A 15034-nucleotide genomic window follows, 5' to 3' on the forward strand; every position below is an offset into this window, starting at 1 on the left:
AGTGCTTAAAAAAATATTTGTGTACTACTACATATAATTAGGTCCTAACAAAAAATGAGAAAGGAACTTTTAACAATTGGTGTTAATCTAAAGTCATGGTAAAACTGAGCTTTCAACAAAAAAAAACATATGCATCATTAAATAATTATCACAATATATCAAAATAATTAATAAGAGGATTCAGACTTAATAGCAGGCCATTGTGTGATACAACTTATAGAAACGTAGTGTTTCTGTAGTTCATCCCACCTCTCTCTTGTGAGAAATACAGGTAGTCCTTGATTAACAGTGACAATTGGGATTTCCACTGCTAAGCAATGCAGCTTTAAAAGCATGTTCTCACATGACCATGCCACTTAGCAACGAAAATCCACCACTTCTGGTTACCATCATAAAGTGAATCATGAGTTGTTAAGTGTAACATAATATGGTCACCATTTCTGACCTCATGATGGCTTCGCTACAAAGAGGGCTGGGAAAATATCTATAGACCCCTCACATCCTGGACATAAACTGTTTCGATTTCTTCCCTTAAGATGACACTATAGACCTTTGCACGCAACCAGACAGTTTTATTTCCACTCTGCTAAATAACTAATTCTCACAACACTATGCCCTAGGATGTCAAACCATCTAGTAGGGTGGTATTACCTATTATCCTTTTCATCTTTCCTATTACCTATTTCCTTAGCTTCTTATGACTTATGTTAATTGCCTTTACTTAGTATCCTATTATGACTTATGTTGTTTGCTTATTTAGTATCCTATGACTATCACTGAGTTTGTATGTTATGATTTATTACTGTATTTAATGATTATGATCATGATTTATCACTTGTTGCTTGTATGTACACTGAGAGCTTATGGCCTGGAGACAAATTCCTGGGGTGTCCAATCACACTTGGCCAGTAAAGAATTCTATTCTATTCTATATAAATATCAAAGCACCAGAAATTTTTTTGTAGAGCCTAAATAGTATCAAACCAGTTATACTACTAACTGTAGGTGCATAGGAACCTAGATTCAAATCTCTGCCCAACTATGATCTTTGAGAGTACCCACGAATCACAAATTGTCAACCCAACCCAGCCTCAACCAGATGGATAGCTTTAAACTCAGCAGTTCAGCTAAAATGTTAAATCCTGTATCTGCATACATCTCTAAACATGGATGGCACCAGAATATAAAAACAGATTAATGCTTACCTGTTCATCTATGCACCTGAACTGCCAGGACCAAGCAGAATTGTAAAGGAAAGGTCTCAGATCAAAGCGATTGTCATCGGGACTATAGTTGGCAGCATGATAGGATGGAGTAAGGGTAGTCATTTTATGTCGGTTGATTGAATACATTTGAAAGAAATGCTTAACCTTTGACGCTACCTGGTGAACAAAATGCAGTATGTTGCGGACTCAAAAAAAAACCAAACTAAAAAATCAAAACCCACCACCACCCAATAGAAACATAGCATAGAATTAGTCTATGACTAAGATTCAGAGCTTGCAATTCTACATTTAAGCATGGCCAATCTTACTGATTGCTTTTAAGCCTTATCAACAGGAGCGCTCAATGGGGTGCCACCAGAGCTGCAGTAAGGTGAGATGTGCTGGGCAGTTTCCCAAGTCTCACATTGAAAGCTGGAATTCTCTTGAATGAAACTGTAGCAACCAGCGATTAAGAATAGTCTAGAATTGAAGAAGTCATAACCAGGAAGCTATTCAGACATTATCACCAAATCATGATTTGCCAAATTCAAATATATATTTTGATCTGTCCAGTGCATAAGTACATGTGGCTTAGTGCTGCTTATGTAAATGCATCAGGGAAAATTTCTTGTTTACCTCTCTTGGAGAACATATCTCTTTCCACATTGTGACCACTTTACAGAACATGGTATAAGGTCCAGCCTTAGCTATCTTCCTTAGTTTACCATAGACTGAGAGTTCAGCATATGTCATACCCATGTCTACCTAACATTTCATATACAGCACAAAAAGAAAAGAAGAAGAAAAAAGAAACCAAATGAATATAAGAATCATATATTCTTCAAGAGCCAGCCAACACTGAATCGGAACAATATTTAATCCAGATTTCTCTGAACTTGGGGGGGGAAAAATAATATTTCACTTAAAATACAACACAACAGTTATATCACTTCATTATATTAAACCCCACAACTCTGTCCTACTGTCATTAATTATAATTCAGAAGCAGTTTTGGAGTGATCTAGGGACTACAGATTTTCAACTACTATCAGGAAAAAAAATTATTTTTTGTGAAATGGGGCGTTACTAAAAAGTATCTGGCTGATTAGGAATAGTGAAGCTCTGATAAATCTGTGGCAATCTGGATTCTAAATTCTTTAAGATCCTTTATATGCCCATTGTAACGTATACAGATAGTCCTCGACTTACAACAGTTCTTTTAGTGACTGTTCGAAATTACAATGCCACTGAAAAAATGACTTTTGACCGTTTTTCATATGACCATTGAGCATCCCCATGGTCAAGTGATCAAAATTCAGATGCTCTGCAATTGAATCATATTTGTGATGGCTGCAGTGCCCCGGGGGTCATGTGATTCCCCTTTTACAATGTTCTGACAAGCTAAGTCAATGGGGAAGCAGATTCATTTAACAACTGTGGCAAGAAAGGTCGTAGAATGGGGCAAAACTCACTTAACAAATGCCTCACTTAACAACAGAAAATTTGGGGCTCATAAATCGAGGGCTACATGTATCATTACAAAAGACATGCAAGACTGCAGCAGAAATATCTTAACGGGGGGGGGGGGGAAACACAGTTGGCCAATGTATACTGAATTCCATATGATGCCTAAATCACGGAAGTCAGTCTTTCTTGAATTTTGATGAAGGTTAAGACTGCATGTACAAGCTACAAATTAAAAGTACGGGCTTACAAGATGGCAGTAGTCACTGCACTTTTTACCTCATCCATTTGAATAACATTTCCTTTCTGCAGTGGCTCCAACTCTGCTGTTGGGGGTGCTGATATAATACTGTGTATAGGTAAAATGAAATGAATAAAATTAATCTATAGTAATATATTACTATTAGCATGAACATGTTCCATCTGGACCAAAGCAATTATTAACCATCTTTTGTCTGCATCAGGCAACATTTCTATTCAAGTGCAAGCACAACATTGCCTGACTACTTACAGATGAATGCACAAATTTGGGCACTTTGGGTCAAACTGTACATTTCACTGAATCCCTAAGTAAGTAGAAGCTGATCTTTAGCAAGATAAAAGTTTGAGGAATACCATTCCAAAATCTTTATCCTTCTTACTTGAAAATACTTCATGGTGGATTAGAAGGTAATATTCTGGACTGTTGTTTTGCTGAAATATCCAACTTATTTTCAGATTCATTTCTTTTTTTGTCCTCCGCTGGTTGTGGAACATTGCCCCAAACTTGTCAGATATGTCAAGAAAATTCACAAATCCCTGCAAAGACTAAAAAAGTTTAGCTAATATTCAGCATTTGTCCGTTGCACATGACTCCTTATACAATAATTTCAATGGGAGACTTTTCTCTGACTTCATCACGAAATTTTAAGCTATGCAAAAGAAAAAACACTAATAAGCCTGAACTATTTTGAGCAAAATGCTACGAACTGATATTTCATGAACTGAAACTATTCAGACGTAATTACAGAATATACTTTTAGAGGAAAAAAATGTGAAATGTTTCAAGAAAAGATCATCTTTCCAAACATGATGCCTGGGGTGATTCTATGATAATTTGGAGTTGTATGTAAATAGTGGCACTGGAAAAATTGTGTGAGTAGTAAGAAGAATCGGAGGAGTTGGAGGCAGCAGCAGGCAGTGTTCTCCAGGGGCAAAAAGGAGCGAGGCCCCTTTAAGGAAAAGGTGGAAGAGACAGGATCAGAAAAAGAAAAGGAGGCAGGAATACAAGCTAATTTGAGGGCTAATCCACATGGAGCTCAGTTTCCATCTGTCTCGTTTGCCATCCTTAGCTCTCTAGAGACTAAAACAGACATACTGAAACTTGAGCTGGCCACGAACAAGGAGTGTATATCGGAGATGGTGTATGCAACGAAATTTCATTTTGATGTATGCTGACTGGTGTACATTCAAAGTGACAATAAAATAGTTATTAAGAATGGATTTAGTTAAATATCAACATATCTCAGAAACTCATGTCCCAGTCAGTAAAGAACATGAAGCTGAGAAGAGGCTAGAATATTTCAGCAAGACAATTATCTGAAATGTTCCTCCAGATTAACTTGTATTGTACTACTTATAGGCAAGTAAGAAAATAGCCTGCATAGCTGTTATCAGGAAATAAACAACCTGACTAGGGGTGCAAGACTATTACATGCAACTGCTTTGTATTAATAAAATACATGTTAAGAAAGTCAGTATGAAAAATCTTTCTTATTAGCCAGCAAAACTGTACTTGATATAATCATACTTTAAAGTAATTATTACTCATTGATGTTCAGAATTTAGTTGCAATTCAATCAAGTCCCAGTTAAGATCAAATTCTGAGGCATTCAGTAATCCTAGGAAAACCAAAGGGGGAAAAAAGCACCAAGATTCCAGATCATTCTATACTGGAACAGACCGGAATTAAGTTTCATTATTTCTCTACTTACCTTTTAAGGGATGTTAGCTGAAAATTCTCAATGCAATATTGCATAAAGCATTTCAAATCTGTTTTGCTAATTCCACCAATAGGGTTGATATCGCCACTGGAACAGTCATACTTTGTGAAATATCCTCGAAGGCTAAGAAGAAAATATTTGTTTATTTTCTATAGGTCTAAAGCTGATGACAAATATATTAAGACAATATTGAAGACTCCCAAAAGTTGGGCAAGTATAATTGCAAAACTTTCTCCCAATAATTCTGAGAAAAAGTCTGCAGACTGAGAAAGGAAGACCTGATATAATGCTTCTATTAATTCAGATGACAGTTAGGCTGTTCTCTTTTTCTCCTTTTTCCAATTGGGTGTGTATGAATGAATCGGAGGGAGAGAGGGGTGCTACATGCACCTAAAAGGTCACTCAGAAACATATCCAGTAAATAAAGAATCCACAGTAAGCTTTTTAACTGTGAAATTATAACTTATGTAATGTTATTATTTTCCAGACAGATTTTTATTATTGTTTATGTAGTACTGAGAAAAGACTCCCGGAGTTAATATGTCCAGTTATCCTCCTATAACCTCTATATGGTGAGCGCTTCCTTTCTCTTATGAAATTTACCTAGAAGGAAGATCTAACAGTTAGTTACTTTACAGAAAAGATGAGAAGAAACTCACCATTTTCAGAGTGACCCAGACACATATTAGAGCTAGCGCTGGGCAGTAGGACTGGATTTGTTCTAGGAACGGTTAGTAATCACTGGTTAAAAACACATTTAATCCATTTCTTGACATAATTTTTCTATAATTTTGAGTCATATATATTAATTCCACCTTGAAAACCATAGGTACATAGTATGTACACACAAAGTTGTGAAGTTAGAATTACGTTCCATACAAACTGAAGTATTTGTAATAATTTGTAATTATATGTAAGGATGTAGGTTCATACGTATGTTGTACATAGCATGTTTAAGTGTGTGTTATGTATGTGTAGACTTTGAGAGCAAGCAATTAAATTTCCTTTTTAATGTCTGCCAATGTGCCCAGAGTAAAAAAAAATGACAATAAAGGTTATCTTATTTAAGCAAGTTAACACAACTGGAACAAAAAAGAAAACAACCACAGACTCCTCCAAAAATGCACATGCTCGGTGCTAGAGTATATGCAATGTTCTTTGGAAAAGCTAAACTGCTCAAAGATTAGGCAGAGAAATATTTCAAAAGGCTAGACAACTTTTGCTTTTGAAACCGGATCACTTGATATGCAAAGCCCAACAGATCAATGTTTTTGTTACCAGCAGGTAAAATGAGGACTCAGATTGTTGGGGGCAATTAAGCTGACTTTGTAATAATGCCGCTTGGGGGGCGTGTGAAAGCCCTAATAAGCAGGCATATACATAGAATGAAGGCTACTGCTAAGCTTGTAAGCCGCCCTGAGTCTTCGGAGAAGGGCGGGATATAAATGGAATTAAAATAAAATAAATAAAATTAAATTAAAGAGATTTAATAAATCAACACCTTTCATCCACATTAGCTGTTCCAAGCACTAACAATCCACCAGATAGTCCACGAGCCCACAGACACAGCTGGGCAAACAGATAGCCAGTTACCATCCTTATTCTGGCCTAGAAGTTAAACACAGAAATTAGGAATTACTAAAGCTGGAACTTTCAAATGGTACACAAAGCACAGTAGGCATTAGAGATAAAGGAGGAAGAGGGAGATCAAGACTATAATCAAGATAAGAAGAAAAACAAAAGAGAGAACTGGGGAATTACGATAGTAGGGATAGAGAAGAAAACTGAAACTGTTATTAGAGGGAAAGTATTTAACATTTCCCGATGAATTATGGATATAAAATCCAAAGTGCTTTCCTCTTTCATCTTTCTTATCTGTCCCAGGGAGGAAAAATCCTTTTCAAACCTTTGAATGAACACTGCCTTCATTTTTGTCCCCTTCTAATTCTGGAAAAATTGTATAGGTGAGTATAAGGAATCAGGCTAGTTGTATTAAACAAATAAACCAGCAATAAAATAGATGGCTAAAGCCGTTAACATTTATTTGAAATGAAACAAAACAAAAAATATGAACCAGGTGATTTCTCTATATGCATAATTACGGCTACATAATATATGAGATGTGGAAACTTTGACTGAGAACGACTAGCCTACGTCACTAACCGGGTTTCGTGCTTAAGGCACGACTGCAATTTATTTTTATTTTTTTTATTTTAATCCCATTTATATCCCGCCCTTCTCCAAAGACTCAGGGCAGCTTACAATCTAAGAAGCACAAATCAAATGTGCTTAGCAATAGCCTTCATTCTATGTATATGCCTGCTTATTAGGGCTTTCATACACCCCCCAAGCGGCATTATTACAAAGTCAGCTTAATTGCCCCCAACAATCTGGGTCCTCATTTTACCTACCTCGGAAGGATGGAAGGCTGAGTCAACCTTGAGCCTGGTGGGACTCGAACCTGCACTAATTGAAGGCAGCTGGTGTTACTTAAGGAGGCATTAGCCTACTGCTCCACCAAGGCTCTTTTTTTTTTTTTTAATTTTTTAAAAATATTAAATTTATTATTTAAAAACATTGGACACAGTACCAGCGAGCTGACAAACCTTTTTGTCTACAATGTTTAAATATATATATATATACATGTATATATGTACATCAAAAATACACTTAAATACACTTAGATTACAAATCGGTGAAATACCACAATATTTAAAACAGTGAGCTAGTCTGTAAAACCTAATAGAGACCTTTCTTTTTATCCATCCAAAGATACAATTTGTTCCAAATTCTATAATAGTCTGATTGATCTTTATTCTTTAATTCCAAAGTTAATCTGTCCATTTCAGCGCAATCCCAAATTTTCCTAATAACCTCTTTTTGTCCTGGGATCTCATTCTTTTTCCATTTTTGCGCAAATGATATTCTAGCTGCTGTGATAATATGGATCGTTAAGTATAGCACATCTTTAGGATATTTCTCTTTCGTGATTCCCAACAAGAAAAGTTCTGGACTAAACTCCAGATCTTGTTTCAATATTTCTTTCAGCCAAATCCAAATCATTCTCCAAAATTTTTGTGTTTTACTGCAAGACCACCACGTGTGGAAGTATGTGCCTATCTCTTCAGAACACTTCCAACATTTGGGAGATACTGTTGTGTACATTTTTGCTAAGCGGGCTGGGGGAAGATGCCATCGGTAAAACATTTTAAATAAATTTTCTTTATACGATGAGGCCAGTGTTATCCTTTTATTCCTATCCCAAATTGTTTGCCAAGTATCTAGGTCGATGTTATGTCCTAAATTGTTAGCCCAGATCAACATGGGGTCTTTCACTTGCTCTTCAAACAGCTTATATCCCAAAAGTAATTTATAAAAATTCCTTATTTGTTTAGAGTCCGGTCCCAATAATATTTTGTCCAATGCTGTTTCAGAGGTATATATCCCCCATTCATTTTTATCCTTCTTAAATCTCGATTGGATTTGTAAGTAGGCCCACCAATCGAGTTTTATACCTTGTAATTCTAGTTCATTCCTAAGTTTCAATTCCCCCTCCTCATTCAGAATATCCTTGTATGAGATTATGTTACCCAAATCAAACAGATTTGGGTAAACTATCGCTTCAAGGGTGGATAGCCAGACCGGTATTTTGGTGTAATTGTGAGATCTAATTTTTTTCCAAGTATTGAGTAGCGCTTGCCTGATCCGGTGTCTTTGAAAATGCGAGAAAAGACCTTGTTTCTCCGTCCATAGGAAAGCATGCCAGCCATATTGCAAATCGTGACCCTCTAAAGTTAATAGTCTTCTATTTCTCAAGATTACCCATTCTCTAATCCAGCTCAGGGCCGCGGCGTGGTAATATAATTCCCAGTCTGGCAATCCAAAACCCCCATTTTCCTTCGTGTCTTGTAAATATTTCAATTTAATTCTTGGTTTTTTCCCCTGCCAAATAAAATTTAGTGATAATTTATCCAAATTTCGAAAAAATTTAGAGTCGAGTTGAATTGGGATATTCTGAAACAGAAACAGGATTTTAGGCAGAATATTCATCTTAATGACAGCGATTCTTCCCAATAATGAGAGTTTTAGGTTTCCCCATCTTTCCAGGTCACCTTTTATTTGATTCACTACACTATCATAATTATCCTTTTTGAGTGAAGTGCATCTAGCCGTAATGTTAATCCCTAAATATTTTATTTTCTTGACTATTTCTATATCCGTGATTTCGGCCAGATTACCTTTTTGTTTATTGGTCATATTTTTAACAATCATCTTGGTCTTATTTCTATTTATTCGCAGTCCGGCAACCTCACCATATTTAGATAATTCTTCCAATAGCTTTGGTCCCGTCTGACATGGATCCTCCATAATAAAAACTAGATCGTCCGCGAAAGCTTGCAATTTAAAGGTTTCCTTTTTAATGGTTAATCCTTTTATCTTTGGGTCGTTTCTTATAGTTCTCGTTAATACTTCAAGAGTCAATATAAACAGCAACGGTGATAAGGGGCAGCCTTGCCGTGTTCCCTTTTGAATTTGAAACTTGCTAGATGCTTCCCCATTAATAATTATTTTTGCTTCCTGATTGTCATAAATTGCCCTAATTATATTTATAAACTTTTCACCCATATTCATAAAGCTAAGCTGTTGGCACAAAAAAGACCATTTAACATTGTCAAATGCCTTTTGGGCGTCTAAGAAAAGTAATGCCATCTGTTGTTCGCTATGTAATTCATAGTACTCCAATGTATCTAATATTATTCTAATGTTGTGCTTAGTGTGTCTCTTAGCGAGAAAACCATTTTGATCTGCGTGTATGAAATCATTCAGAAATCGTTTCAATCGTTCCGCTATAATTGATGTAAATATCTTGTAGTCCGAGTTAAGAAGTGATATGGGTCTGTAATTTTGGATTAATGTATGGTCTGTGTTATCTTTCGGAATAAGGGTTATGTTTGCCTCTAGCCAAGATTTAGGCGTCCTTGCGCCTTCTAATACTGCGTTAAATACCTCCACTAGGGGTTGAGCTAGGATATTTTGTAATTCTTTATAAATCTCTGATGGAAGACCGTCGGGTCCCGATGCTTTATTATTCTTTTGTGCATTAATAGCTTTTATCACCTCAGATAGTCGAATTTCCTCGTTTAACATATTTCTGGTATCTTCTGTGACCTTAGGTAGTTTGGCTCTTTGAAAATATTCCTCCATTTTCTCCACACTTGCCTGGCTATCTTCTTTATATAAACGTTCATAAAATTCCTGGGCTATAATTTTTTTTTTTCCTCCTGGTGGAATATTCTCCCTTCCTCATCTCGTAGTTCGTGAATCCAGTTTTTCCCCTTTTGTTTTCCCAATTTGTATGCGAGCCACCGGCCCGGTTTATTTGCATTTTCAAAAAAAATTTGTTTCGTGTTTCTCAATTGTTGTGCCAATTTCTCTTTGTCTAGAATGTTAAGTTTGTGTTTAATCAGATCCATAGATTGCTTGATATTCTCTTTTTGTGGATCTTGTTGGAGTGTAACTTCTAAGCTCTTATATTCCTCTTCTAATCTTTCCCGTTGTTGTCTTTTCCCCTTATTTTTATATACCATATATGCCCTCGCTACCCCTCTCATCACAGCCTTAGCTGTATCCCAATTGTTTTGTACTGAGGTGTCTATAGCTTTATTTTCCTTAAAGAAAAAACTTAGTTCTCTCTCCATCTTAGATTTGAATTCGTCTTCTTTTAAAATTGCTCTTTGAAGCGTCCATCTGGATATTTTTTTGGAACCTTTCCAGATAAGTTTAATAGGATTGTGATCTGCCCAAGTACCTGTCGCTATATGTACCTCATCTATTTCTGAACTAATTTCTTTCGTCATCCACACCATGTCTATTCTAGACCATGAGTTATGTCGGTTGGAGTAATATGTATATTGTCTAGCCTTACGATTTCTTTCCCTCCAGACATCTTGGATATTTAGTTCCTCAGCCAAGTTAAGAAAAGATCTCGGTAGAGTTCTTCTCTTCTTTTTCCTAAGCGTCTTTCCCATATAATCCAAATTTATATCTAGGATAGCATTAAAATCTCCTATTAAACAAATCTCCTCATAATCAATGCTACATATCTTATTGTGAAGTGTTTTGAAAAATTGTTCTTGGTTATGGTTTGGGGCATATATCTCTACCATCATGACCTTCCTGTGATTTATTATAACCTCGACTATCAGTATTCTACCCTCTTTATCGTTATAAATTAGTTTTGCAGTCAATTTTGGGTTTACATATAGTGCCACTCCTCTCTTTTTCTTGTGTCGGTCTAAGGAAACGAATAGGTTCCCTATTCTTGGTTGTACTAACAAATATTTTTGTTGTTCCTTTATATGGACTTCTTGTATTGCCACGATATCCAATTGTTGGTGAATAAGCCTATTAAAAAATTTCCGCCTTTTCACTGGCGAATTCAATCCATTAATATTCACAGACATAATACTACACTCACCTCCCTTCATCTTACTTATTTCTGGTTTTTGTGGATCTCGTGATTCGGGGCTCTCTCTCTTCCTTGTCTCTAGTTCCATGTTTCTCTGTTAACTCACCGGATTTGTTCCTTCTATCCTCTGTAGCTAAGATCTTCCCATCCATTGCCACACGTATTGTATCTCTTTCTCTTACCTCCCTTCCATCTTGATCTTATAAATCTACTTCCTCTTGGCTATGGAAGTGGCGTTTGTAAAAATCTTCTGCCTTCTCTATCGTGTCCAGTCTATGCCTTCTATCCTGCCACGTAACAAGAATACCCTCTGGAGTTAGCCATCTAAAGTTTACATTTTCTCTTATTAGTTTGGATGTTAAGAATTGATAGCCGCGTCTCAGATCCCTCATCCTTTTAGGTATCTGTTTAAGGATGGTGATTGGTTGGCCCCGAAATTCTAATGGTTCCTCTCTAGATCTATGCAGAAGCTCATCCCGAATTGATTTTTTAACTAACCTTACATGTACTTCTTTTGGGAGGTTGTGCCTTCTCGCATAATTAGTTTGGACCCTGTATGTTTCATCAATTTCCGCCAGCATTTCCTCCTTCCCTACACCGAGTGCCTTTGCCATCAGTTCTGCCATCATGACCAACAGATCTTCCCCTCTTTTTTCTTGAACGTTCTGGAAGCGTAGATAATGAGCAGCCTTTTCTGCTTCCAGAAAAATGACTGTTGTTTCTAGTTCCTTATTAGCCTGAAGGAGTGTTTCATTTAAATCATCTACTCTCTTTTCCTCTTTTTCCATTCTAGCTTCCATATCTTGAAGTCTTTGTTCATTTTTGACTAATTGCTGTTGAATCCCTTCAAATTTATCATCTATCGCTTGGATTTTCCCCTTTAATTCACCAGTGTCGTTTCTTATTTGGCCTATTTCTCTCTTCATCTCCTCGTGGTTTTTGGCCATTGCCTCGTGTAGGTTTTGCAAAAGGGCATGTAAATCTTTAAAGGAATTCGAGTTAGATCTTTCCCTTTGCAGCATATCCTCTATAGATTTCTGATTGGAGGGACTTGAGGACATCCCCTGTCCCTGTGCTGCTGCCTTTTTGCCAGCGCTAGGCTTAGTTGCTCCCGAGATACTTGTCATGTTTCCCCAATTTTAACAGCGTTTTATCAATGTATAATACCCTGAGTCTTATATAAACCTTTTAACTCTATGACAAAAGATATATAAAACAGTTACCACCAGATACTTATTACCAACTAAGCAATTTATATAATAAAATTCTATAGTATGAATATAATCAAAGTCACGTTCTTCTTCTTTTTGCTCTTCTTCTTTTTGCTCCACCAAGGCTCTTGATAGTGTCTTGGTTTCTGGCCTGATGCCTTAATATATAGCCAGTCAGCTGACATGTGACTAGGATCTTTATTATACTGAGGGGTCCTTGGTGCTCTCTGAGTTGGGTTGTTTTCTTGCAGACATTTCATTACCCACCAGTAACATCATCAGTGCTAGTAGGGAATGGATTTTGCTCCGAGTTTATATTCTAGTGGCTTGCCTTGTCAGCGTTGGTAGGGGTGATCTTAAGAGCAGAGGTCACCAACCTTTTGGGCACTAGGGACCGGTTACATGGAGAGAGATTTTTCCCCGGACCGGAGGGGGTGTGGTTTTGTTTGCTGCCTGTATCCTGCGGATAGGGCTTTCCTTGTTTCTGCTGACCGGTTGCTGGCCTGTTGCGGCCTGGTACTGGTCCACGGACCAGGGGTTGGGGACCCCTGTCTTAGAGGTTCTTGGGTTGGGTTGTTTACTGTTGGCTTGTTTGGCAGTTTCATGATTGGGCTATCGTTTACTTGATTGTTGGTCTGATGTTAATTTTGGACTTAACCTATGCTCATCTGGGTGCTGGTAGAGAGATGCTTAGGTCTTTTTGTTCCCCTTTGGCTTGTTGACTGTCTCTTTCGCATAGTTTATAGACATATTGTTTATGTCTATGTGTCTATTGATGGCGAATTTGTCAGAGTGGCAGGCCTCTAGAAATTCCCTAGCATTTTTGAACTTGTCTGGAATGGACAGTTTCCCAATTGAAACTATGGTTAAGTCTCTCGATATCTTGCAAAAGTAGAAAGCTTTCCTCATGCTTTCTGACTGCTAGTTGGTGTTCCTGGATGCGTTCTGCCAGTCCCCTGCCTGTTTGTCTTACATAGTGGTTGTTGCAGTGATTATGCTGTATGATGTAGACGACTCCTGTTTTTTTCTTCCGGGGTTGCTGAGTCTTTCGGTTTGCTTAGGACAGGGGTAGGCAACCTTGGCTCTTTTATGACTCATGGACTTCAACTCCCAGAATTTTGGGAGTTGAAGTCCATGAGTCATAAAAGAGCCAAGGTTGCCTACCCCTGGCTTAGGATGTCTTGAAAGGCTTTAGTTGGCTTGTGTGCTACGCTGATTCCATATGATTATAGTAGTCTGTTGGTGGTTTCTGAGATGTTCTTGATGTATGGCAGTGTTATTCTTTTTAGGATTTGTGTTGTATTGGGTTGAGTGGTCAGGCGCTTTTTGATAAATATCCACACAACTTTAACATCAGACAAATAATCAAGTAAACAATACTTCAATCATGAAACTGCCAAACAGGCAAACAGTAAATAGCCCAGCCAAAGAACCACCCCCATTAACACTGACAAGACAAGCCACTAGAACAGGGGTAGGCAACCTGGGCTCTTTTATGACTCACAGACTTCAGCTCCCAGAATTCCTGAGCCAGCATTGCTAAGCATGGAAACCTCTCCCTTTCCCCTCAGCATGGCTGGCTCAGGAATTCTGGGAGTTGAAGTCCACGAGTCATAAAAGAGCCAAGGTTGCCTACCCCTGTGCTAGAATATAAACTGAGAGCAAACCCCACTCCCTACTAGCACTGATGATGTTACTGATGGGTAATGAAACCTCTGCAAGAAAACAACTATGCTCTAAGACCACCAAGGACCCCTCATTTCAACCCTGAGCTACAAATATTCTTAGTATTATACTACCTGCAGATTCTGCAGAGCCAGGTTTTCTCTCGTGCTTCCTCCGTGCACTTGATACTGAGGAGATCGTCTCATCACAGTACTGAAAATACCCAAAATGGCTTTTACTGCACCATCTATATTTACATTGATATGATAGCTGGGGAAAGAAAAACAGCCTCTGTAATTGTATCCAAACTAGAACTAATAACAAATAAAACATGCACAACAGGTTAATAAAGAAAGGATGTAATTCAAAACTCAGTAATGCTTTCATCATTTCTTTTTTTGAGAGAGAGAGAGAGAGAGAAAAAAAATATTTTTTTGACTTATTTATTGATTGAATTTATATGCTGTCCATTTCAACCTGCAAAGTGACTTGGGTGGCTTACATTCAAAATCATAAATATAAAAATATTAAAAACATGAGATACAGAAATAAAAATGACTGGAAGCCTCTAATGGACTTTTTGCATAAGCATGAAAAAAATGAACTTGTGATTTATGGGGTGTGTGTGTGTGTGCATTTATGGGGATTGTATGTGTATGTATATATATTATTCATTTTTATAAGATAACATTCTTTAGTATTTAGCAATCAGCTTGTTGTCTGGATTCAACTTTTTTTTAAAAAAATCAGTAATAATTAGTTTCTGTTTTCATAATCAATATGTTAGTTAATAGGTTTCTTCACTTCACCCAACAAGTCTTCTTCTTACTAATACATATTTAATCTTACGTACTATATATCACATTCCTTTCTCTTTAACTCATTTTTCTAGCCATTGATAAAAATTGTCCCATGTTCTAAAGTATACTGAATCTTCTTTCTCTTTTATCTTCAATGTCAATCTGTCCATTTCTGCACAATCTGAGATATTTTTTTTATTAATTCTTCCTCTGTTGGAAGGTTTTCATTTTTCCAATA

The 15034-nt window shown here is 37.0% G+C and overlaps 1 protein-coding gene across 4 annotated transcripts in view; it reads right to left on the bottom strand.

Moving 5' to 3' along the window:
- NADSYN1 (NAD synthetase 1) overlaps nucleotides 1-15034 on the bottom strand; it is a 40265-nt gene that overhangs the window by 553 nt on the left and 24678 nt on the right. For 2 of the 4 annotated variants that reach the window (XM_083355256.1, XM_083355255.1), the window contains 6 exons: nucleotides 14131-14266; nucleotides 6153-6259; nucleotides 4643-4774; nucleotides 2949-3018; nucleotides 1842-1970; nucleotides 1206-1382 (listed from right to left, as the gene is read on the bottom strand). In XM_083355256.1, coding sequence (XP_083211382.1) covers nucleotides 1206-1382; nucleotides 1842-1970; nucleotides 2949-3018; nucleotides 4643-4774; nucleotides 6153-6259; nucleotides 14131-14266 — 751 coding nt within the window. Of the gene's footprint in view, nucleotides 1-1205; nucleotides 1383-1841; nucleotides 1971-2948; nucleotides 3019-3310; nucleotides 3477-4642; nucleotides 4775-6152; nucleotides 6260-14130; nucleotides 14267-15034 lie in introns of those variants that run through there. The other 2 variants (XR_014491550.1, XR_014491551.1) reach the window with 2 other exon arrangements.

This window comes from Vipera ursinii, assembly GCF_947247035.1.
Source record: "Vipera ursinii genome assembly, chromosome: 1".
NCBI lineage: Eukaryota > Metazoa > Chordata > Lepidosauria > Squamata > Viperidae > Vipera > Vipera ursinii.